This window comes from Dendropsophus ebraccatus, chromosome 3 (genome assembly GCF_027789765.1).
Source record: "Dendropsophus ebraccatus isolate aDenEbr1 chromosome 3, aDenEbr1.pat, whole genome shotgun sequence".
Taxonomy (NCBI): Eukaryota; Metazoa; Chordata; class Amphibia; order Anura; family Hylidae; genus Dendropsophus; species Dendropsophus ebraccatus.
In genome coordinates this window covers 51,853,123-51,877,556 of record NC_091456.1, presented here as the reverse complement: position 1 = coordinate 51,877,556, position 24,434 = coordinate 51,853,123, and the positions used below count along the sequence as shown (strand labels likewise).

General features: G+C 41.9%; 1 protein-coding gene across 3 annotated transcripts in view; it reads left to right on the top strand.

Annotated features, from left to right (window-relative positions):
* The window catches only part of AOPEP (aminopeptidase O (putative)), a 310,178-nt gene that overhangs the window by 26,343 nt on the left and 259,401 nt on the right, over positions 1–24,434 (top strand). For all 3 annotated transcript variants that reach the window (XM_069961757.1, XM_069961756.1, XM_069961758.1), the window contains exons 3-5: positions 5,373–5,539; positions 12,532–12,688; positions 22,893–23,141. In XM_069961757.1, the coding sequence (XP_069817858.1) occupies positions 5,373–5,539; positions 12,532–12,688; positions 22,893–23,141 (573 nt within the window). The remainder of the gene's footprint in view (positions 1–5,372; positions 5,540–12,531; positions 12,689–22,892; positions 23,142–24,434) is intronic.

Below are 24,434 nucleotides of genomic sequence, written 5' to 3'. Positions count from 1 at the left end.
ATTTATAGTAAGGTTTGTAAGACACCTGTGTGTTATATATATTCTAAATATTACAGAGAGTATTTTTATCTATTACATTAGGACATGCTGCACTCTGCAATTACATAAGGGCTCATATATCCTAAGGGTTCTAAGTCAATTTACTGTCTCTGTCCTTGGTTTGTTTTGCAACAGATTTATGAAAATGTTGGATGTGAATTGTAAGATGGATCGTTAAAGGCTGATTGATGGGTACAGACACCTGGCATCCCCTGATCAGCTGTTTAGGTGAACCATGGTGCCAGAAGTGAACAATCTATATGAGTCAGAGGCCTCGGGTCTGTACATTGTACTTGTCGGACCAGATTACTGCAGCCTAGTGAGGAACAGAGGCTTCCAACTCCTGTATTTGTTTACATCCGGGTGCCACAGCAGTGCAGAACAGCTGATCAGTGGGGGTGCCGATGTCTGCGCTCTGCCTATCCTGTGGATAGAGAGCATGAATTACTTTTTCTTGAAAAACCTAGTAAAATTTGCCACAAATTATGCAACTAAAGGCCGTATAACACAGCCTGATTAGTAATGTAAACAAGCATTTACTGTGCCCCACATGGCTCAATAATTGTGCAGCAAGGGCTGCACGGAGATCACTAGCGATGTCAGTGCTGCCCTTGCTTTAAAAGTGTAAAATAACAAAGTTGTTCATACAGTACCTCTCCACATGTCCCTGGTGCCTTCCTGGCTTCTCCCCACAGCTGCTGGTGCAACCTCAGAGCTGGTCTCTTAACATGGCGGTCCCGGCCATTGACAAGATCAGCCAGTGATCAACGAAAAACTGTTGAATTGGCCTGATTTTATTTTTTTAAATGACAGAAACTTGCTGTAAATGATTGTTAAATGCACCTCTATGTTTCATTGATTTTGGAGGGGACCAGATCTGGATCTTAAAGTGGGTTTGTCAGCAGCTTTATAATGCCTAAACCACAGGTGTCAAACATGTAGCCCTCCAGCTTTTGCAAAACTACAATTCCCTAAAGAAACACACATTTGACACAACTCAAAATAAATTCAGACAAAACCTCTTTAATAAATTCAGACCCCAAACCATTCCTTAGACCCCAAATCAAACTAAATTCAGACCCCAAACCATACCTCTATATCTATATCTAAAATGTTTAGATATTGTGCCCTTCCATAGACTCTAATAAAGATCCTATTCATACATCACCAGGTCCTCCTGTGGTCCACCACTGAACGCTCCTGCTGCTACCTGCCGCCACTATACTCCAACTATAATTCAGTCCTCAAAAAGACTTGCGTGCACCATACACCAGACTCCCCAAATCAGTTCTGCCCTGCAAAACCGCTAATAACATACCCAAGAACAGATTTCCTAAATTATTTAGACCTCAGAACAAAACCCCAAATTGTGTTAGATAAAAGTGTACAACAGAAAAGTATAGGGTGAGATCGACTGCAAGGGGTTGTCAAACGAGGTTAACCTTTTTTTTTTTTTTCCTGTCATCTTCTGTTTTTTCAAAAAGTAGCCAGAAGCATATGTTACATACGTACCACAAAACAATGTCACCAGTACATAACAGTGGTGTTTTATTCCTTCTGTCAATACATTATAATAAGAACTATTACAAATGACAGGTTACAAGTGAATGCAAAGTCACACCACCAATTATACCACCCAGTAATTCCCAGAATTCCTTAACCACTGCACAATCCCACAGAAGGTGGAACATATCCGCTCCCTCTAGTTCACATTTAGTGCAGTTAGAATTCTGCCTCATTCCTGCCTCAAATAATACCCTAGATGTATAATATAACCAATAAAATATCTTAAATTGGATTAAAAGGTGGGAGGCATTAATAGAGCACCTTCTCATATTATGAGTTACCAATTCCCATTCCTCAGACCGAATAATCCCTAGTTTCTCCTCACATTTTAACCTCCTTTTAGCCCGATTTGGGGGGGGGGGTCCAAAAATATTTTTTTTTTCCATAGTTTTACACTTCTATTCTTGCACCTTCAAAAATTCAAACAGTGAATAACTCCCCTATTAATCCAAAATTGTGACTCATGCATCTTCATAAACTCATGCAATTTTGGGTTTCCCCAAATCGGAGTAAAACTTAAACTATTTTTAACCCCACATATCTTCTTCACCTCTTTCCATACTTTAGTGAACAATTTAGCAAAAGAAAAAAACAATCCTATCCCCCTTCAGCTGCTCCCCTTCCAGACTTTCAAAAATCCCCCCATGAGACACCACCACTTGTAAAATATAGCTTACGATTGGGGCAGAATTACTTGTAGTTTAATCGCTAAAAAATATAAACAGAATTCTGGCATACTCAAGCCCCCCTCCCCCTCTCTCTGCACTAGTACTTGATATTTTTTCCGCAATTTCTTTCTTCCCCATATTAGTCTATTACCAAGTACAAGGATCCTCTTAAACCACCTATCCTGAATCCAAATAGGGACTGCAAATAGATAAAATAATACTGGAGGAAGAATTACCATCTTCACAATCGCTAAGCAATCTGCCATCTTGAGAGGAAGTTTGAGCCAAACCTCTATTTTCTTCTCAATTTTTCCTAATAAAGGCAAAATATTATTCTTACTATAATCCTACACCCTTGTACTCAACTTGGTCCCCAAGTATTCCAGAGTTTGTTGCTCTTCCAGCACCATAACCCCTAAATCTAGAGGAGGCAGAGGGGTATCAACTGGTAGAAGAGAGGATTTCTCCCAGTTTATTCTATGCCCTGACAGCTGGCCAAATTCATTAATGGTGCTCATCACCATAATCATGTCATCCGCATATAAAAGGATTTTGTCATTTCAACTTCCTATGCCAAACCCCATTATTTTCTCTTCTGATCTTTTCTGCCAGAGGCTCAGTATATACCGCGAATAACAACGGAGACAGTGGGCACCCTTGATGGGTTCCCCTACTCAGCTTAAAACCTGATGTTAACACCTAATTAACTACCACTCTGGTAGTGGGGAAAGAGTAGGGCAGCCTCACCCAGCCTCCTCCTGGCCAAAATCTAGCACCTTCCATAGGAATCCCCCTTCCAACCAGTCGAAGGCTTTTGTGGCATCCAATGACAGGATGGAACAGGGAAAGTCACTTTATACCTGCCCTAGAGAGATTGTCATATATTGATCTGCTTGGAATGAAGTTGGTCTGCTCTTCCTCCACTACCCGATCCACCACCTTTGCCAATCGCTGAGCCACTACTATGTTTAGAAGAGAGATTGGACGGTACGACTCTACCTTCAAAGGGTCCTTGTTCTTTTTTAAGATAAGCACAATATTCGCCTCACACATAAGCATGGGTAAACAATTCTCTATACAGGATCCATTAAGTATGTCTAACAGTATAGGATTATAGTATTAACACTTCCTCAAAAGATCTGACAAACCAATGGGGGAATTTAAAATAGCTTAAGCTTCCTGAGTAAGTTTGGGTAGGGAGCAGAGTCCAAAAACTGCATAATCAGTCAGAAAAATTAGCAAAGACAATCTCCCTAATTTTTTCAGGATCTCTTACTACCCTACCATCCTTATCATACAGGGTTAAAATATAGTTTTTATCAACTTGAGTCCTAATATTGGCTACTAATTTGCTCGGTCTGCCTGTCTCTATCAAAAATTTTTGTCCTAAGAAGAAAGGTTTTTGTTAGGCTTTTCCACCAGAAAATCTGCATACTGCTTCTGGACCTTATCTAATCTTACCCCATTTTCTGTAGATGGAAGTTTTTGAAACTCATCTTCTGCTATCTGAACCTGATGCATCGAATTAGCTTCCTTAGCGCTAGAAAAATGTTTTCTTATAATTTACTTCTCTAAACAATAGACCCCTCAGAGAAGCTTTTAGCACATCCCACACATAATAATTGCATAGTCTTTATTGATCTTCCAAAATTGCACTAGTTCCTCCTTCAAATGCTCCTTCCTATCAATTATGGTAAGCCAATGTGGATGGAATCTAAAGCTTCTATACCTTTGTCCCTCTGTTAACCCCAACTCAAAGAGCGGACTATGGTCTGATAAAGACCTAGTATCATACGACATCTTCTTAACTGTGGACTACGATTTTTCATTAGCTATTACCAAATCTATCCGTGAGGCCACCATGAGACCTCTGCCAAAACAGGAGAACGCAGTCATATCTAAGTATAAAAATCTCCATACATCCCTCCAGCCCAATTCCTTTACTAGCATGGCAAGAGTGGTTAGGTTTCCTTTTTGCAACCTCCCTCTTCTGCCTATACTAGGGTTCAGTACTTCATTGAAGTCCCCACATAGGTATATAGGTACTTCCTCTTTAGCCTGAGTGAAACCTACCAATTCTGTCAGGACTTCGGAGGAATAGGGGGGAGGGATGTACACCGTTGCCAGAATTACTGTCCTGTCATATATTTTACAGAACAAAAAAACAAATATTCCTTTCCCATCTACTCTTTTTTGGATTAGCTGGAAAGGGATGTTTCTATGAATTAAGATGGAAACCCCTGATGAGAAAGTAGTAAAAAAAAAAATGGGATTCCCATCCTACCCATCTACGGCGTAGTCTGTCTACCATCTCCTACGTACAATGGGTCTCCACCAAACATACTATAGCCGGTAAATAGCGAGAGAGAACATCAAAAACAGCTACCCTTTTAGGCCTGTTTCCTATTCCTCTAACATTCCAGCATAAGAGATTAAGTAATGCCATAGCTTATCCAGAAACAAAGAAGAGAAAAAAAAAACCTTCAACACTCCACAGCCCCGCCCCTCCCACCCCCTGCCTGTCCAGCCAGGTCTGACCCTCGCCAAACTCCAACTTTGGTCCCCTACACCCTCCATCCCCCCTTACATCCCGCCGCTCTAAAATAATAAACAGGATGTTAACCTTCAATGTCCAGATAAAACCCTAAAATAAATTTAGTCATGTCACCAGAGATCCTGATCCTCTGTACTAGTGCAGAGAGAGGGGGAGGGGGGCTTGAGTATGCCAGAATTCTGTTTATATTTTTTAGCACAAAACCAAAAAATCCATGATCTGTGTCCATGTATTTCTGTCAGTCTTTTTTTCAACCCAAACCAGGAGTGGATCGAAAACACAGAAACTGTGCAAATCTTTCCTGTATAATTTTGCCTTGTCAGTTCCACTGCTGATTTGGGTTGAAAAAAAATCACTGACAGAAATACTGTGTGTGAACATAGCCTTTAAATGCTTTTTTTGCTGTATTATAACATGGCTATATACTACTAAAGGTTTGACACTAAGTTATACCATTGTACCAAGGCATGCAGGATATAAAAACTTGAAATGAGTTAAATGTATTTTTCCATTTTCTGTTGGCGAATTTGTTTCTTTGTGCCTAGGCCTTGTGTTTATACCTTTGGATCGCCTATTAACAACAGGGCCCTGTTTCCATGTCAAGAGCCACCTGTAGCAATGTCAACATGGCATGCAACTGTTCGGACTACCAGCAACTGTATTGTTTTAATGAGTGGAGAAAACGTTGCCACTCCAGATCACTATGGTGAAGGTAAGGAACCATCTCCTAATGTTTTATTATTCTATGACTAAAGTTTTTGCCACCATGCTGCTAGTTTTTATGCTTTTATGGATTTTTTTTTTGTCTATGCAAGACTTTTCTTAGGCAGGATACAGAATGGCCTGTATACATAGGGTTTTCAACTTATCTTTAATCTGATCATAAAACAGCTTAGAAGTTTCTTCTGGAGAGGTGAAAAGGGCCGATAACAAAGCTGTCAGAAAAGGGATCTCGATGAACTTCACTGATAATGGGACACTGTATGTGGCTGTAGATTGGAAAGTGCTGGGGAGAAAATGTTATCAAACCATAATAATTACAAAGCAAGAATATAAAATGTGCTCATAACCTTTAAAATGATACTTTCACACTCTTTGGCTGCGTGCACACTACGGAATTGCCGCGTATAACCCGCGGCGTATTCCGTCGCTCGTCCCCGCACGCGGCGGCGCGCTTTTCCGCCGGTGCCATAGACACTGTTCTGTGCACGGGCGGATTCCGCGTTCCGTCGAAAGAATTGATATGTAAGTTCTTTTGGCGGAACGCGGAATCCGCCCGTGCATAGAATAGTGTCTATGGCACGGACGGAAATGCGCGCCGCCGCGTGCGGAGACGAGCGACGGAATACGCCGGGGGTTTTATACGCGGCAATTCCGTAGTGTGCACGCAGCCTTTCAGTATGAGGACTTCTCTACACAGCTGTAAAGTGAATGTACCAGCGGCACATTGCTTTTCTGTTTTTACCATGAATAGACCGGCGCCGTCACGGGGATGCCGGTGCCATAGTCCTTTTTTCGAACCCTGGCTCTATTCCCATGCACGGCGGCGGTCTATTACCGAGCACCGTCCGGCCTGAAGCACTGGAGGTGCTTTTATTGATTCTAATGGAGCCACGTCATAGAGAGGAGGGGGTTTTCACCTACTGGGGACGGGCCGTCCGCCTCACATGCTTCAGCCCCGGCCGGTGATAGACTGGCACCATGTTTGGGAAATGGGCTGCGGATCAAAAAATGGACCGTGGTACTGGCGTCCCCGTGCCGGCGCTGGTCTATTCATGGTAAGAACAGAAAAGCAATGTAACGGTGGTACATTCAATTTAAGGTCTTTTCATATCAATATACTTGTAATGCCTCTGCATATATTTATACCTTATGACCTTGTTACAATAGTCATTCACAAAAGTCTTTTTTTTTTTGTAATTAGTAGAATTCTTGTTAATTTTGAATGAATTGTTTATCTTTGTCTTTCAAAGTAAAGAAATATGAAATAACCATCTGACGGGACGTCAAAAGTGACAATGATATTCCAAGTTGTTGGCAGCTCCAGTCTCAAAGCTTAGTCATTTGTGCCTAATGGCAGAGTTGTTAGTTAAAAGGGCACTGATTTTCTATTCATTATTTCTGAATGACTCATGTTATACTTCAGTAATTATAAGGTAATTTTAGATTTTCCACAGCCCTTTTCCACCTCCAAGTGAGCATAAAAATGGAATGTATTTACTTAAAACAGATTAGCTCATTCAAACTGGAGTTCACATGGTCCCACCCATCCTGTATACCTTTCTATTCCTTCCCCGCACACACGCGGTATGCATGCTTCTGTGCTTAAACAAATCAAGAGAATAGAGTATTTTTTGGTGTCCAGTCTCACAGCGGGAACAAAGGGGATTTCACAAGCAGTACAGACTAGCTTGTGGTTACCAAGGAAATGATCAGACCATAAATACCAATAAACTCCTACCATAAATGACTTGTGCAATGTGATATCTAAATATATTGGGGGAGATTTATCAAACATGGTGTAAAGTGAAACTGGCTCAGTTGCCCCTAGCAACCAATCAGATTCCACCTTTCATTTTCCAAAGAGTCTGTGAGGAATGAAAGGTGGAATCTGATTGGTTGCTAGGGGCAACTGAGCCAGTTTCACTTTACACCATGTTTGATAAATCTCCCCCAATTGAGTTCAGTAAATTCTGCATTCATTTGTTTTACGCCTAATGGGAAAGGCGTATTGCTGTACTGTATATTAGCTAACGCTATTACAAATGACTGTATTAGTCTGTGTTAGCTAATATACAGTACTGTGCATAATGATTAGGCAGGTGTGGGGAAAATGCTGCCATCCATCTGGGAGGTCTCTGATTGGCTCCAAATGTTTATTGCAGAAGGACAATGGCCCCAAACATGCAGTCAATGTCATTAAAAACTAGCTCCAGCATAAAGAAGAACAAGAAGTCTTAAAATTGAGATGACCTCCATAGAGCTCTCATCTTAAAGGGGTTATATAATTTTCTTTCAAATTAACTGGTTTCAGAAAGTTATATAGATTTGTAACGTACTTCTATTTAAAAATCTAGTCTTCCCATAGCTGCTATAGCTGCTGTATGTCCTGTTGGAAGTAGTGTATTTTTTCCTGTCTTACACAGTGCTCTCTGCTGCCATCTCTGTCGGGAGACAGGAACTGTCCAGAGCAGCAGTAAATCCCCATAGAAACCTCTCCTGCTGTGGACAGTTCCTGTCTGGGACAGAGATGTCAGCAGAGAGCACTGTGTCAGACTGAAAAGAAACCAACATTTCCTGCAGGACATACAGCAGTTTATAAGTATGGGAAGACTTGAGACTTACACACACAGATAGGGAGCAGGAGGAGCCAACAAGGAGCTGCGGGAGGGGCTGCCCAGATGATTCTTAGATCGTCTGCCACCGCCGCTCCTATTTTATGTCAATTCTTTCAGCAGAGAGCGTCGGAAGCGGAGGTACATGAGCCATCCCATAGACACGCAGTGTGACACTGAGCCAGGCAGGATTCCCTGACAGAAGGCTTTGCCGCAGAATTCCGCCTATATTACTCAGTGTGAACATACCCTTACAGTTTATTCTGACCAGTGCTCAGGCTGCTGAGAGAGGACTACACAGTTTTGCCCAAGCACAGGTCAGGCTGACTTTTAGTGTTGAAAGAGCAGCTAGTTAGTAGCAGCTGCTTCTCCCTGCTGGTTACATTGAAACATAGAAGATTGTCAGTAGAAAAAGACCACTGGGTCCATCTAGTCTGCCCTTTTAGTATTTCCCTTCTTATTATCTTAGGATAGATATATGTCAGGCAGGTTTACATTCAGTTATTGTAGATTTACCTACCACATCTCCTGGAAGTTTGTTCCAATCATCCTTTCAGTAAAGTAATAAATATGATTCACATGGCCCTAAATAAAGTAATATTTTATATTTGGTTGCTTCCTCTCTTTCGGTCTGGTTGTCTCATTCTCTTGTCCTATTTCCTTGTGTATTATCCACTCTGCTCCAGTGACGTCCTTCTCTCAGTGCCGGGGGGCTGTGTCACTGTGTTGTCTGTTCTGAGCAGAGAGGCAGGATTAGTTCCCTTACACATTCCGGGTATTCATACCTAAGAAGACTAAGACTGTACTGCGTGCCACCCCCATTGGATCAGTAGGGGGGTCATGCATATTATAGTCTCTGCATGTTCGTAGCCATGGCTACCTAAAAAAAACCTGATTCTGGTAGAGATAAGTTACAGTTATTCATAAGCTCCAGGTCCCCAGGTCCTGATTAAAGGACAACTCCGGCGAAAAATTTTTTGGGCTTATTTAACACACATTACAAAGTTATATAACTTTGTAATGTGGTTAAATACCCGGTCTGGCCCCCTTCCCCCACTTTCCGACCCCCGACCCCCCACCCCGGAAGTTAAGGAATGTATACATTACCTATTACGGTCGTCACGGTCCTCTTCTCTGGTGTCGGGTGACGTCAGAGCTGGGGGGCGGTCCGGGTCTTCTTCCTCTTCGGCGTCTTCATTGAGAGTGAATGGGAGAGAAAAGGCTGCTGGTGCACATGCGCACCAGCAGCCTTTTCATTGGCTGGAGCGCATCACATGGCTTCCAGCTTGCTCAGCCCTGATTGGCTGAGCTTGCTGGAAGCCATGTGATGCGCTCCAGCCAATGAAAAGGCTGCCGGTGCGCAAGCGCACTGGCAGCCTTTTCTCTCTCATGGACCCGGAAGCAAGAGACATCGCTGGACGGCGGACGCAGGTGACGGTGAGGCGGACGGCGGGCAAATGGAGTGGCGATCGTCACCGGAGGGATGGTGAGAATGGTGTCTGTGTGTGTCTGTTTTTTTTTTTTTGGGGGGGTCCCGCCGGAGTTGTCCTTTAAGGGTAGCTTCACACGTATCAGATCCGCAGCGGATTTTACGCTGCCAGCTTGTAGCGAAATCCGCTGCGGATCCTGGTAATGTGAAGTTCAATGGGTCACATACCCACAGCGGAATTTTTATTCCGCTGCCAGTATGTGATCCGACCCCTCGCTCCCCATCAGCCAATCAGTGCATGGCAGCACTGATTGGCTGATGGGGACTGAAGGTAGCCGGGAGCCTCACACACAGCTGCGGCGCCGGACAGGTAATGTATGCGGGCAGCGTGGGGTTAAAGGGGCCAGGTTACATATCCGCAGTGGAATAAAAATGTTACCCCATAGACGTTCACACTACCAGGATCCGCAGCGGATTTTGCTACAAACTCGTAGCGTGAAATCCGCTGCGGATCCGATACGCGTGAAGCTACCATTACAGTAGCTTCACACACACACCGTATCGCAGCGGATTTTGTGCTGCAGATCCGCAGCAGATTTGATCTAAATAACTGAACACCGCATCTAATCTGCACCATCAGATCTGCTGCTGATCCTGCAGGTGTCTTCATACTGGTCTTAGCTGTTGCAAAGAGCAAAACAGTGAACTGGCTGCTTCACATTTATATTACACGTACAGATCACACTCAATATTTTATTCAGATTACTGGAAGGCTACTTGTCTCCTTATTCTGTCTGAAGAGTGACTATGCATTGTTCCCATGACATTCAAAATAACATACTAAAAAATATACACAGCGACAGCTTTTGTCTCAGCATGTTCTAATTCTAAAATCAGACCTTGTTTTCATTGTCTGATGAAAGATTTAACTTTATTTCTTAGGGCCATGTGACTCATATTGAACTTTCCCCAAGTGATGAAATAGAAATTATGACTAGTTTTCTGGCAACAAAAAATTTCTACTGAACAATGTTTTAGTAGTCATAGCGTGCCACTGACTGCTACAACTATCAGGAAGAAGTGTTTGGTTACGAGCTTCTCTCCCCATCTTATTCATTGATTTTCTGCAGCAAGAGAAGACATGAGGAGTCAAGCAATGTGTACCTGTCAGCATGTCTCTGAAACTCCCATCACTCTTCGCCTGCAAGTTCCGAGTATCCATAGCTACTAACTCAGCAAGACTGTAATGCATGCAACTCCCATTGAATGAGCATGGCAGTCATGCACGTTATGGTCCCTGCATGTTCTTAGCCTTGGCTACCCGAACTTCCAGGCGAAGAGTGGAGTTCAATGCAGATCAGGGCAGCTGATGTGCTAGCCGGTATACTTTATGGTCCTCACTGCTGATAACTGACCTGTGTATTAGGACCAGTGAGTAGCTGACGGACAAGAAATCTCTTGCTCATTGGCTGATCCCATCCTTCCATGTAAACCAGAATGTGAGGACAACTATATTGGAGTTAATATGGTTCTCACTTGACTAAGCCGTATTACATTGGCCCGTGTAAAAATGCCCTTAGTCATACCCTCCTCTCCTGTGCATTTTAGTGATTTGCTGGGGGTCTGAAACAAACATGTCTCTATCTCAAAAGTAGTTTTTTTAAGGGACGGACGCATTTTTGTTATATTTACCATAGGTAAACTATTTGAATCCATAAGACATAACAGTAGGAGGCAGCACAGAATGAAAGCAATTGTTTGTTTATTTATTAATTAATTTACTTTGATACTTGCCATATTTGATTGTGTATATACACAGTATATATAGATATAAGTTTGTTGAAAAGTCCCATGCATTTGCTTTGGGATACAGAACATTGAGTACTGTAACATTATTTTGCTCTATCCTCTTGTGGCATTTTGTAATTTTATTTCAGGCGGTAGTCAATATAATTTTGTAGTTACCTTGTAATCCCTCTCTACATTGTGTTGCATAAGCTCTCAAGGAACATTGCAGTTGTAGCCATAATTGGTTGGACAAAAGAATAAAAATAATTAGAGAGGTCTTCAAATGTTGTGATTGGGCAAAACTATTGTTAACATTTGGTCTTTACCTGCCAAGAACTCTCTTTTTTCCCTGACCTCATGGGGGTCTTTAGTAATAGGGTCCTGTCGTACTGAGGACAGCAATGCTCAAAAAGCTCCGTCATTGTGTAACTGTCATATATCCTTAGTGAAGCAGTAGAGTTTAGGGGCACCGCACCATCTCTCTCGAAAAATATATAAATAAAAAAAATATATATGTATGTGTGTATATATATATTTTTTCCATTGCAACCCTCCTAATATTTTCATTTTTCGCATGACAATATAATAAAATTGTGAAATTCCCTCAAAAGGGGAAGCATAACATCATTGACTAAAAAATACCATACAAGCATAGTTTATGATACCAGGATGTAGATAATCCAAAAGGTTTTATATTGGAATAAACATATGTGCAAAACACTGATGGATCCATAATGATACTATTCATGAAGGGGTGGATATATATACAGTTTCAGATAACTATTGGTTGTGCAAATAACATGGTTATAGCCTATTGGTCAGCCGGACTGCTCCAGCCCTCCCTCATGCCGACCCCCCTCCAACGCATCATCAGCTGCTCAGGCGCGATTGGCTGAGCATAACTATGCTCAACCAATCGCGGCTGAGCAGCTGATGACAACCCAGTGAGTATAATGCACCACACTTCCGGGGTGGGGGAAACACGAGGAAGGGGGCCATTTACTTAAATAACACACATTACAATGTTGTATAACTTTGTAATGTGTGTTATTTAGTGAGCTAATGTTGAACGCCGCACTAACCCTTTAACTTTTATTATTAGGGTTTTGACCACTTGTACTTAAGTAGATATAATGATCTGTTTCTGTACAGAAATGTGTAGCTGGTTCTACTACGTGACAATGCCTATGCCAGCCTCCACTTTTACCATTGCCGTTGGAAGTTGGACAGAAGTGAGAAGTAGTCCATGCACCTCTTTGGAACGTTGCCCTCCATCTCATATTATGCCATTAAACATGGATGATAAAAGGTTGGTACTGGTAGTTTATTGTTATACATTTATGTTATTGAATGTGTCTAGATATTTATTTATTTTTTTTCAAACAAAAAAAAGTATTTTATTATATATATATATATATATATATATATATATATATATATATATATATATATATATATATATTACACTCACCGGCCACTTTATTAGGTACACCTGTCCAACTGCACGTTACCGCTTAATTTCTTATCAGCCAATCACATGGCGGCAACTCAGTGCATTTAGGCATGTAGACATGGTCAAGACAATCTCCTGCAGTTCAAACCGAGCATCAGTATGGGGAAGAAAGGTGACTTGAGTGCCTTTGAACGTGGCATGGTTGTTGGTGCCAGAAGGGCTGGTCTGAGTATTTCAGAAACTGCTGATCTACTGGGATTTTCACGCACAACCATCTCTAGGGTTTACAGAGAATGGTCCGAAAAAGAAAAAAACATCCAGTGAGCGGCAGTTCTGTGGGCGGAAATGCCTTGTTGATGTCAGAGGAGAATGGGCAGACTGGTTCGAGCTCATAGAAAGGCAACAGTGACTCAAATAGCCAACCGTGACAACCAAGGTAGGCAGAAGAGCATCTCTGAACGCACAGTACGTCGAACTTTGAGGCAGATGGGCTACAGCAGCAGAAGACCACATCGGAAGCCGCTCCTTTCAGCTAAGAACAGGAAACTGAGGCTACAATTTGCACAAGCTCATCGAAATTGGACAGTAGAAGATTGGAAAAACGTTGCCTGGTCTGATGAGTCTCGATTTCTGCTGCGACATTCGGATGGTAGGGTCAGAATTTGGCGTCAACAACATGAAAGCATGGATCCATCCTGCCTTGTATCAACGGTTCAGGCTGGTGGTGGTGGTGTCATGGTGTGGGGAATATTTTCTTGGCACTTTTTGGGCCCCTTGGTACCAATTGAGCATCGTTGCAACGCCACAGCCTACCTGAGTATTGTTGCTGACCATGTCCATCCCTTTATGACCACAATGTACCCAACATCTGATGGCTACTTTCAGCAGGATAATACGCCATGTCATAAAGCTAGAATCATCTCAGACTGGTTTCTAGAACATGACAATGAGTTCACTGTACTCAAATGGCCTCCACAGTCACCAGATCTCAATCCAATAGAGCATCTTTGGGATGCGGTGGAACGGAAGATTCGCATCATGGATGTGCAGCCGACAAATCTGCGGCAACTGTGTGATGCCATCATGTCAATATGGACCAAAATCTCTGAGGAATGCTTCCAGCACCTTGTTGTATCTATGCCACGAATTATTGAGGCAGTTCTGAAGGCAAAAGGGGGTCCAACCCGTTACTAGCATTGTGTACCTAATAAAGTGGCTGGTGAGTGTATGTATATATATATATATATATATATATATATATATATATATATATATATATGGAAAAACAGGGATAGAAGAACAACAAGTGTTAAGGGCTATAAAGACTAGTAACATAATAAACTAAGCTTTGAGGCTTGCATATAATCTAGCTTAACAACTTGCTCAAACCACATAGATCAAGTCAATGAGCAATATCCACAGTCATAGAACTTCGGGTAAGACACCAAGGTAAGCATAGTTAACCAATGGGGACAACAAGGCAACTCTCTTAAAGTAACAGCAACTCTCGAGGCTGAAAAGAAAACTGAAACGGGTGTATCATCCTGTTAACAAAGGCATGTACATATCTCAGAGATGATACCCTCATAGCAGACAAAGTCGACAACAGTAGAAAAAAGGAGAAAGAGATAGAAACTAGAAAAGGAGAAGACAGGGAGCATGATCCAGACAGGTGTGGGCCAAACCATCCATCAAAAATTTGAAAATGCTGTTAACCGTCAAGGAAGTCGTCCATTGATGCTCCAGGCGCTGATTACAGGTCTAGATATTTTTAAGAGAATTCCTTATTTTACATGCAGTGTGCAATGCAGTAGTTATAGAAGTAAGTATAATTTTTGTCTGTAGTGATCGTATTTCATCCCCTCAACATACACACAACAGTAGAAGATAGTCCTATGGCATTTAGAGTATATGAGCCTTGCATATATTTAACACTTCTAGTATGTCTTTTTACTGTAAGCATGTCACTTATTTATTCACCAAAAGGATTGGTGTATACGTGTTAAGGCTATGTTTCCACACAGTATTTTTGCTCAGTATGTTGGTCTGTGTTTTGCAACCAAAACCAGAAGTGGATTGTAAACACAGAAAGGCTATGTTCATACACTTTTGAAGTTAGATGTGGTCGTTGAAGTGGATGGCCGTCATTTAATGGCAATTATTTGGTGGGACTTCTCTGTTAAGACTGAATCAGGGTAACTTGCTGGATGTTTCCAATGCATTTGATACAGTGCCACATAAAACTTAGTTACTTTAACTGTAACAACCAGTTTCAGACAGCCGCTGCCAAGGCAGATAAAATCATGTGGTGCATCAAAAGGTGCATAGATGTACATGACGGAGAAATAATTCTACCTTGGTGCAAATCGATAATCGGTGCAAACTGGGCATCCATGTACAAGTGACGCGGGAGAAGGTTCAATAAAGTGCATCCTGTGTAATACATGTGGAATAGGAGGAACGACAATACCCAGAAAGGTTATCACAGTTGTTTAGTTTAAAAAAAAAAAGATGGCTGAGGGGTGACCTTATAACTATGTATAAATATTTCGAGATGTTTCCTATTATCTATTTATACCCAGGACTGTATCTGTAAACAGGAGGCATCCTCTACTCCAGCACAGAAAAGGATTCTTTACTGTAAGAGCAGCGAGACTGTAAAACACTATGCCAGAGGATTTGGTCAATGTAAGCTCAATTACCCTCTTATAACTCTTATGCTAAGTTTACACGAGGCGATAATTGGGCCGATCGTACGATTAACGATTTCGAAGTAACGTTTTTTTTTTTATAACGATCAGTGTTTAGATAGAACGATATATCGTACAGAAAATTCGTTTTGCAATCATTTTGCGATCGCTTAAGCCTATCTCACACATAGGTAAAATCAGTGAACGGCTGTTTACACAGAACGATCGGCAAATTTTTTGCGAACGACGATTTAAGAACATGTTAAAAGATTAAAATGAACGATTTATCGATCGTTCGCCGCGTTTAAACGTACAATTATCGTTTTAATTCAATCGTTATCGTAGCATTAGGGTCCATTTACACAGAAAGATTATCTGACAGATTATCTGCCAAAGATTTGAAGCCAAAGCCAGGAATGGGGAAATTTGAAAAGAGGAGAAATCTCAGGCTTTCTTTTATGACCTGATCTCTGTTTATATCTCTGTCTGTTCCTGGCTTTGGCTTCAAATCTTTGGCAAATAATCTGTCAGATAATCTTTCTGTGTAAATGGACCCTTAAATTTTACATCTGCAGAGCTATATAAGGTTACTTCCTTGCAGGACTAAATGTACTTCGTAAGATGAGGCGTGTTTTTACAATGAATTATACTGTGAAATGAGGAAAAAATTGTCTGAGATAAAATAAAACATAATAAAAAATAAATAAATAGCAATTAAAGCAGCACTATCAGCAAGTTCAGGCCAGGGAACCTGTTGATATGAGCCAAATGCTTTTTACCTCAGGATTCTGGCTGTCCTCCTTATTACGGTGCGGTCCGGTAACGTGGTGGTTTCAGCTAATTACTGAAAAATGCTAATTAACTGTCCCGGAGCATTTGGGGCGTTCCCCATGCTCCCGGAGCACCCGCTCAGCCCCCCTAGCTTGCCTCCTCCTGGCCCGACCACTATGCATATTCACATATGTATAGCTAGGCCGCTTGTTACTGGCTGCTTCCTGCACATGCGCCGTAACAAGCGGCCTAGCTATGCATATATAAATATGCATAGTGGGTAAGCCAGGAGGAGACAGGCTGGGGGCCGAGCGGGTGCTTCGGGAGCATGGGGAACGCCCCAAATGCTCCGAGCACGCTAATTAGTATAGCAGTAATTAGCTGAAAACACCACTATACCTGACCGCACCGGTGTAAGGAGGACAGCCAGGGAATCCTGAGGTAAATAGCGGCAGGCTCATATGAGCAGGTTCACTGGCCTGAACCTGCTGATAGTGCCGCTTTAAGTGGCGCTCTCTAAAATGAGGAAAATTGGCTTCTACATCATGAGGTTTTTGCCTTCCTCTGGATTAACACTATAGACTGATTTGGATGGACGTGGATCTTTTTTCAGCTTTTCCATCTATATAACTGTGCATGAGCATGCAGGACCACTCTACAGGGAGCTACAGATGTTGGCTCCCCCATGATCAGATAGTTATAGCCTATCATTTGGATAGGGTATGGCATTGTAAGATAGGTAAAAAATAGGGAAAATATGTTTAAAAAAAACACAAATAAATATACAAACTATTCAAAATTCAAAAAATTTTACGCAGGTATATGAGGGATTCTTGAGTGTAAATAATTCTGCAACATTGTATCTTTAGCAAGCTTCAAATACCGAATAAATGATGTTGAGCTACCCAGCTGTCTTCAGCAAAATTAAAACGTGCTCATTAGCAGTGAATGGTGCCTGAGACTTGTCATTTCTGTCACACTGTTTGCACACAGCTGGAGTGAGCTCATTTTACAATCCAGATAAAAGAATAGATTTGTTAAGGAAAACATAAAGCAAATAAACGCAGAACATAAACATATATTAAATAAAGACAGCTGAAATACAGCAAGTTGGGGCTATGAGCGGCAGCAGATTGTTTTAGGCTTTGCTACATTATACTGTTCATATTCTCTCTTATGGGTTATGTTTAAGCCTGAGTGAATCACAATCCACACGAAGTATTCCTGGACAGATGCGAGTGGATAATCATCAGTATTTCCTCTTAAATGGAGAAAAGAACATTAGGTTAGAGACAATAGTGTCTAGGAAAACCGAATGTCATCTCTGTATATTTTACAGTTCACAAAAAAAAGTAATACTAGACTGACCAACTCCAGAATCACATGTTTCTTACATTTCTGGAATCAGCAAGAAAGTACAAAGTAAAGTCATGGAATAGTTAAAAACCATGCCTGTCATCAGGGCTGGACTGGAACTCAAAGTCACCCCAGACCCCCCCCCCCCCCCCCCCCCCGAAAAAAAAAGAAAAGTACCAATATAGCAGCAAATATGTGCACAGTGGTAAATTTCACTGTACTGGGTAACACTGCTCGCTACTCCCTATTCTCTTCTGTCTATGCCTCCCACCAGGAACTATTACATGCAGAGACTCACAAGTGATGTGGCTGTAGATGACAACTTCTGTAGACTGTAGTAAGACACAACCCTCTCCCCTCCTATAATACTGACAACCTGCCGCTACCACTTAAACTGTGTCTGCTGCTTAACCCTCCCAGCATTATAAAGATGCTACAACGTTGCAGATACAGCAAGCCAGGGACTTGTCTTCATTAGCCGTCTCAGAAGGGAGGGGGAGAGGGAGAGAAAAGCTCACACACAGAGTTTTGTGTTTTCAGCAGAAAGCAGCAGCTCAGAACTGGGGGAGGGGGCTGAATAGATAACAAATAGGGAATGAATTGTTAGTCTCATCATGGTCAACAACATATTAAAAGTTATGTTTGAGTGGAATACCCCTTTAGAGTGGGGACAATGAGATTTTTTAGATTTCACTGACATTCCTTAAAGCGACTCTGTACTCACAATCTGAACCCCCCAAACCGCTTGTACCTTAAGATTGTACCTTTTGTTGTGCTCAACTATTTCTTATTCCATTAGTTTTGAACTGTTTGTCAGTAACCATCTTTCCTTTACCTGTCTGGCCAATCACAGTGCATTTAGGGATGCACTTACCATTAGGCACTGTGCACATTAGTCCTTTTGTGGCAACACAAAAATAAATATAAATACTTTGACTGAAGCTGCTGCCGCAGTGAGCAAGCATCAGGGCGGAAGCAAAAGTTACCTGCAGGTTTGAAGCCACAGCCGCTCATTGTGTTGTGAATTCATGATTATTTTCATCACTTTGTTGTGTATAGGGGGGAGATCCATGGTGAATCTGCAACAAAATCCACATGTAACTCCATGTGTTTTTTTCAGATCTTCATGAAAAAAATCTTATCCTTGTGGAGGTGTGTTAAGTCCTAGGGATATTTCATACCACGAACACACTGTAGCAGCAGATCCTTTAAGTCCTCTAAGTTGCAAGGATTGTCCTTGACATCCGAGTCTTTCTTTCCAGTACATCCCTCAGACGCTCAATTGAACTGAGATCTGAGGAATTTGTTGGTCACACCTTGCACTTATGTTCCTCAGATCATTCTTGAAAGTTTTTGTTGTGTAGCACCCTGCATTACCCTGCTGAAAGAGCCCACTGCCATTAGGGAATGCTGTTACCATGAAGGGGGTAGACTTGATCCGTACCCTGTGTACATGTCAAAGTAAGAGAATGTCACTTCCTCCCTGCTTTCTTTATTCCCATAGTGCATCCTGGTGCCATCGTTCTCCAGATAAGTGGCACACATGTACCTGGCCATTCACTTAAAGGGGTATTCCCATCTCAACTTGTTGTCCCCTACAGAAGATAGGGGATAATAGGCTGATCGGTGAGGGTCTGTAGCGTGTAGAAAAAATGGCTCACAGAATAAATGGTGTAAGGCAACCCCATAGAAAATGAATGATGTGCTAACTGCAAACGCAAGGTGCACACCATCCATTCATAATAGGCTGAAATGAGAATAACTCTTTAGGGTAGCTTCACCCGTAGCGGATCCACAGCGGATTTCACGCTGCGATCTGCAGATCCTGGTATAGTGAAGTTCTATAGGGTCACATATCCGCAGCAGAATTTTCATTCTACTGGACAAATGTGACCTGGCCCCTTTTACCGCCCCCGTCCAGGAGCATGCATTACCTGCTTGGCGCCGCGGCTGTATGAGGCTCCCGGCTCCCCTCGCTCCCCATCAGCCAATTAGTGCATGGCAGCAATGTAAGCCCTGAGCCAGGGCTGTGGGCGGCGGTGGGTTAAAGGGGCCGGGTCACCTATCTGCAACGGAATTAAAATTCTGCAAATCGCAGTGTAAAAAATCCACTGTGGATCCGCTATGTGTGAAGCTACCCTAAGGGTACAAACCCACTTGACGTATTTGCTGCGTGAATCAGTCTTAAAAATAAGCAGGCAAAACGCAGGTTGGCTTTATACAATTGTTCTGTGTTAAAATACGCAATTGCGTATTTTTGAAGCATGAAGCTACATGCGTTTTTCACACAGGTTGTTAACAACTGATGCTTTGCTAACAACAAGCTTCACGCTTCAAAAATACGCAATTGCGTATTTTAACGCAGAACAATTGTATAAAGCCAACCTGCGTTTTGCCTGCTTATTTTTAAGACTGATTCACGCAGCAAATATGTCAAGTGGGTTTGTACCCTAAATGTAGAAATTTTGACTGATCAGCCCAGTCCACCTTCTATATTGGTTCTAATGCTCACATGCCTATGGTAGGTGCTTTAAAGGGGTTATCCAGCTCTACAAAAACATGGCCACTTTTCCCCCCTCTCCAGTTCAGGTGCAGTTTGCAATCAAGCTCCATTTTCTTCAGTGAGCATGTTTTTGTAGCACTGGATAACCCCTTTAAGTGGTAAGGGTCAACATGCCAACTGTAACCAATCTGAGGCTACAAAGCCCAGTATACAGCCAGGCAGCAATGCATTGTATGTTCCGATTAGTTTCTATAATATATAATAGCCAGCAGCAACTTTCTTCACTATTTTGTTACAGTGACCCTTGTTCCCCAGGGACATCAAAGCCCTTGGCTTCCATCACCCTTTCGCCGTTTCTCTGGTGGTCTATCTTTGGACTATGAATTCTAATATAGATTTACAGGGACTGTCTGAATTAGGTTCTGTTCTCAACACTTAAGGTGTGTATGTCCATTGTAAAAATAAATAAATAAAATGCTTCCTTTCTGTCTGTAGATATTTCCAGCATATATGCAGAAAGCACAAAGAGAGTCTTTGTCGGGGATATGTTATGTTTAGATAAATGACAAGAATTTCCCTCAGATAAAGAGTTAATGTTACATCTATGTCACTAAAGAATTGTCTGCACAAATGCCTCAAGATAAACCAGAATTTCTAAAATATTAGCCCAGAGCTAAATGTATACAGGGAAGATCCCGGTTAGACAAGCAATAATCCTTTAACAGTCACTCCTTATTCTCAAGAATTTGAGAAGACCACACCTTTAAATAAGAAGAAGAAAAAAGTTTCTCTATGTAAATCATTGTGGTGACTTTCAGAATAGTTTGATTCTATAATCCTTTGTCATGCTCAACCCAAAAAACTACAGTCACAAGATGAACGGTCACAGTGTTAGGCTGTTTCTGGCAACTCCTATAGGGAATGAATGAAGTGGCGGCACGTATGCGCTGCAGGTGGCTGCAGCACTCTAACCGGCAACTGTGCTCTGTTCTATAGATCGCCTGAGTCCTTTGCAGTTGGATCCCCCACGATCAGCTATCTTTGTCAACTATGAATACCACTTTAAGGGTGGCTTCACACGTACCGGATTCGCAGTGGATCTTACGCTGCGAGTTTGATGTGAAATCCGCTGCGAATCCTGGAATTTTCATTCTGCTGTGAGTATGTAACCTGGCCCCTTTAACACCCTGCAGCCCGCAACATACATTACCTACTCTGCGCCGCAGCTTTATGTGAGGCTCCTGGCTCCCGTCGGTCCTGCTCAGCCAATCAGTGCACGGCCCCGCCACAGCTAACCCCAAAGGAAACTTTTCACATTGAACATGCAGCTCTATCTGTGAGAAACATGTGGAGCAGGAACAGATAAAGGCACAAATTCAGTATAACTTATTTATTTAGGAGTTCAGTGGGTTGTCCTACCCACTGCTTGACAGTTGTATCTGTATGCTCAGCCATACAAGGAAGGCTGCCAGTCTCTGATAAGACTGCCCATTGGCACTGCCCAGTCTTATAATAAATCTCCATAAACACCATATCAATTTAATCAGTGAGTTGGACTGCTCTAAAACATTCCACACAGAAATTAGATAGCATGGTATGTTCAATGTACTGGGTTTCTTGATGATAAGTGCAAACATTTTAAATATTTCTACAGGTTTTTTCATTCAAGTACATTGAATCCTCAAGTTTCAATGGCCTAAGGATACAATTCCAGCAATATACAATAGTCTGTACTGAAATATATACTGTGACTGGCTGTCCTGCAGCACTTCTCCCTATAGGTACAGTATTCTCCAGAGACTAAGGAAGTTTTTAAATCAGCTTGTGCCATAAAATTATTCAGATTTGTAAATTTAAAAAAATCTTGTACATATCAGCTGCTGTACGCCCTACAGGAAGTGGTGTATTCTCTTCAGTCTGGGGCCCATGTTAGACAATATAGGGCCGAAATGCGTTGCAATAAAGAGTATATGTTTACTATGCCATCTACCTCTGGATGATCCCTGGTTGCACCGCTCTGTGCAAATCTGAATACTCCTGCGCCTATTATACCTGGTGTGGATTCAACTCTTGGTCCTGTAATCGGCTGATTACACATCTGCATTCTCTTCAGTCTGACACAGTGCTCTCTGTTGCCACCTGAGTCCGTGACAGTCACTGTCCATAACAGTAGCAAATCCTCATAGAAAACCTCTACTGCTCTGGACAGTTCCTGTCTCGGACAAAGGTGGCAGCAGAGAGCAATGTGTTAGACTGGAAAGAAAACACCATTTCCTGCAGGACATACAGCAGCTGATAAGTATGGGACGACTTTATTTATTTTTTAATTTTAAATAGACGTAACTTAAAAATCTGTATGAGGGTACGTGCACACTACGGGTAAACCGTTGCCATTCTGTAGTGTGCACGCACCTTCACTTCCTAAAACCAATTTATTTTGGGGAAAAAAAATTCTCCAGAGTACCCCTTTAACTGTACCTGGATGAGCTCTTCCTTTGGATACCAGGTGAATTTAGCTCAGTTGTGTCCTTCTGGTGCTCTGTATGTACAGTACAAAAAAAACTTTGAATTTGGGTTTCCAGGTAGAATATTTCCAGCTTATGATGATTATCCTGGAACCAAATAAAGTTGTAACTGGCGAGTTCAGTGAAATGTTAACAGCCAAAGTACTGCAAATGCCTGTTGTCTATAGAGAATGTATAACTTTTTATCCCTATGTATTGTGTTTCTTTTCTAACAGATCCTCAGAACAGTACTGCAGACATCAGGAATACCCTTGCCGTTATAGAAGCCTCCAGGCCCACTCACAAAGCTGCATCCCTCATCGTGTTTTTGCTCCAGATGTACTATACTCCAGATGTAAAGAGATGTTGATTCCAGTACTTTCTCAGTGCCTTGAGGCAGCCTATTCTGTGCTAGGCACTCACCCTTTTACACGACTTGATATACTCATAGTGCCTTCTAACTTCTCCAGCCTAGGAATGGCAAGGTAAGCCTTATGTCTGTTTTATCGCAGGACTTGGAAGAGATTTTTATCTCCTCAATGTTAGGATCCTAGTGATGGACAACAAACAGATGCATTTATTCCTGACATATGTACTTCAAACATCAAGTCAGAGAGTAGGCAGCAGGGCCAGGAGTTGAGCCCACTCCATACACTGTTAAAGTGATACTGTCACCCTAGTTTTCCTGTGTGCTTTTATCATTGTTGGGTGGTGTCACTGAGGCAGGGCTTAGTGTCCATTGAGCCCCCCTCCCTTCCTTGGTCCAATGCTGTTAGCGTCACTTTCTATGTTATGAGGTAGGGAGAGGGGTTTCAACAGACGCTAAGCCCCACCTTAGTAACACTGTCCAACAATGAGAAAGGTGCACAGGAAGACAAGGGTAAGGGCCAGATTCCACCGGACGATTATCTTTTGCATAATTGTTAACGATTAACGATCTCAAACGACCGCTATTGCGAAAGACCTGAAAACGTTCACTCATTTCCATGGAACGATAATAGTTACTTATGATCGTAATTGCGATCGTTTTTCTTCGCTATTTATTCGCTATTGCGTTCGTATCTATTGCGAACGACCGAACGATGTCTTATTCAATGCGAACGATTTGCGAACGTTTTGCGAACGAGCAACGATAAAAATAGGTCCAGGTCTTATAAAGCGATCAACGATTTCTCGTTCGGTCGTTAATTGTTAACTGCATTTCAACCGAACGATTATCGTTTAGATTCGAACGATTTAACGATAATCTGAACGATAATCGTCCGGTGGAATAGGGCCCTAAGAGTATTACTTTAACACCTGTGTCAGCAGCTGGAATTAGAAATAACTTTGGCCCTGGCCATATTAACCCCTAACATGCGTTTGCTGGTTAGATTACAGTTGGTGATTCCCTTTCTTAATACAACAACATGTCCGTTTATGCAGAAATGCTACAGATTTATTAAATATTTAGTGGGGAAATAAAAATACACAATTTACATTTTTGGGCTATGTTCACACACAATATTTTTGCTTAGTATTTTGCTCAGTATTTTACAACCAGGAGTGGATTTAAAACACAGAAAGGCTATGTTCACACACTGTTGAAATTGACTGGATGGCTGTCATTTAATGGCAAAAAAAATTGCATTATTTTAAAACAACGTCCATTGTTTTGAAATAATGCGTGTTATTTGGTGTTAAATGGCGGCCATCCACTCAATTTCAACATCGTGTGAACATAACTTTTCTGTGTTTTCAATGCACTCCTGGTTTTGGTTGCAAAATACTGACCAAAA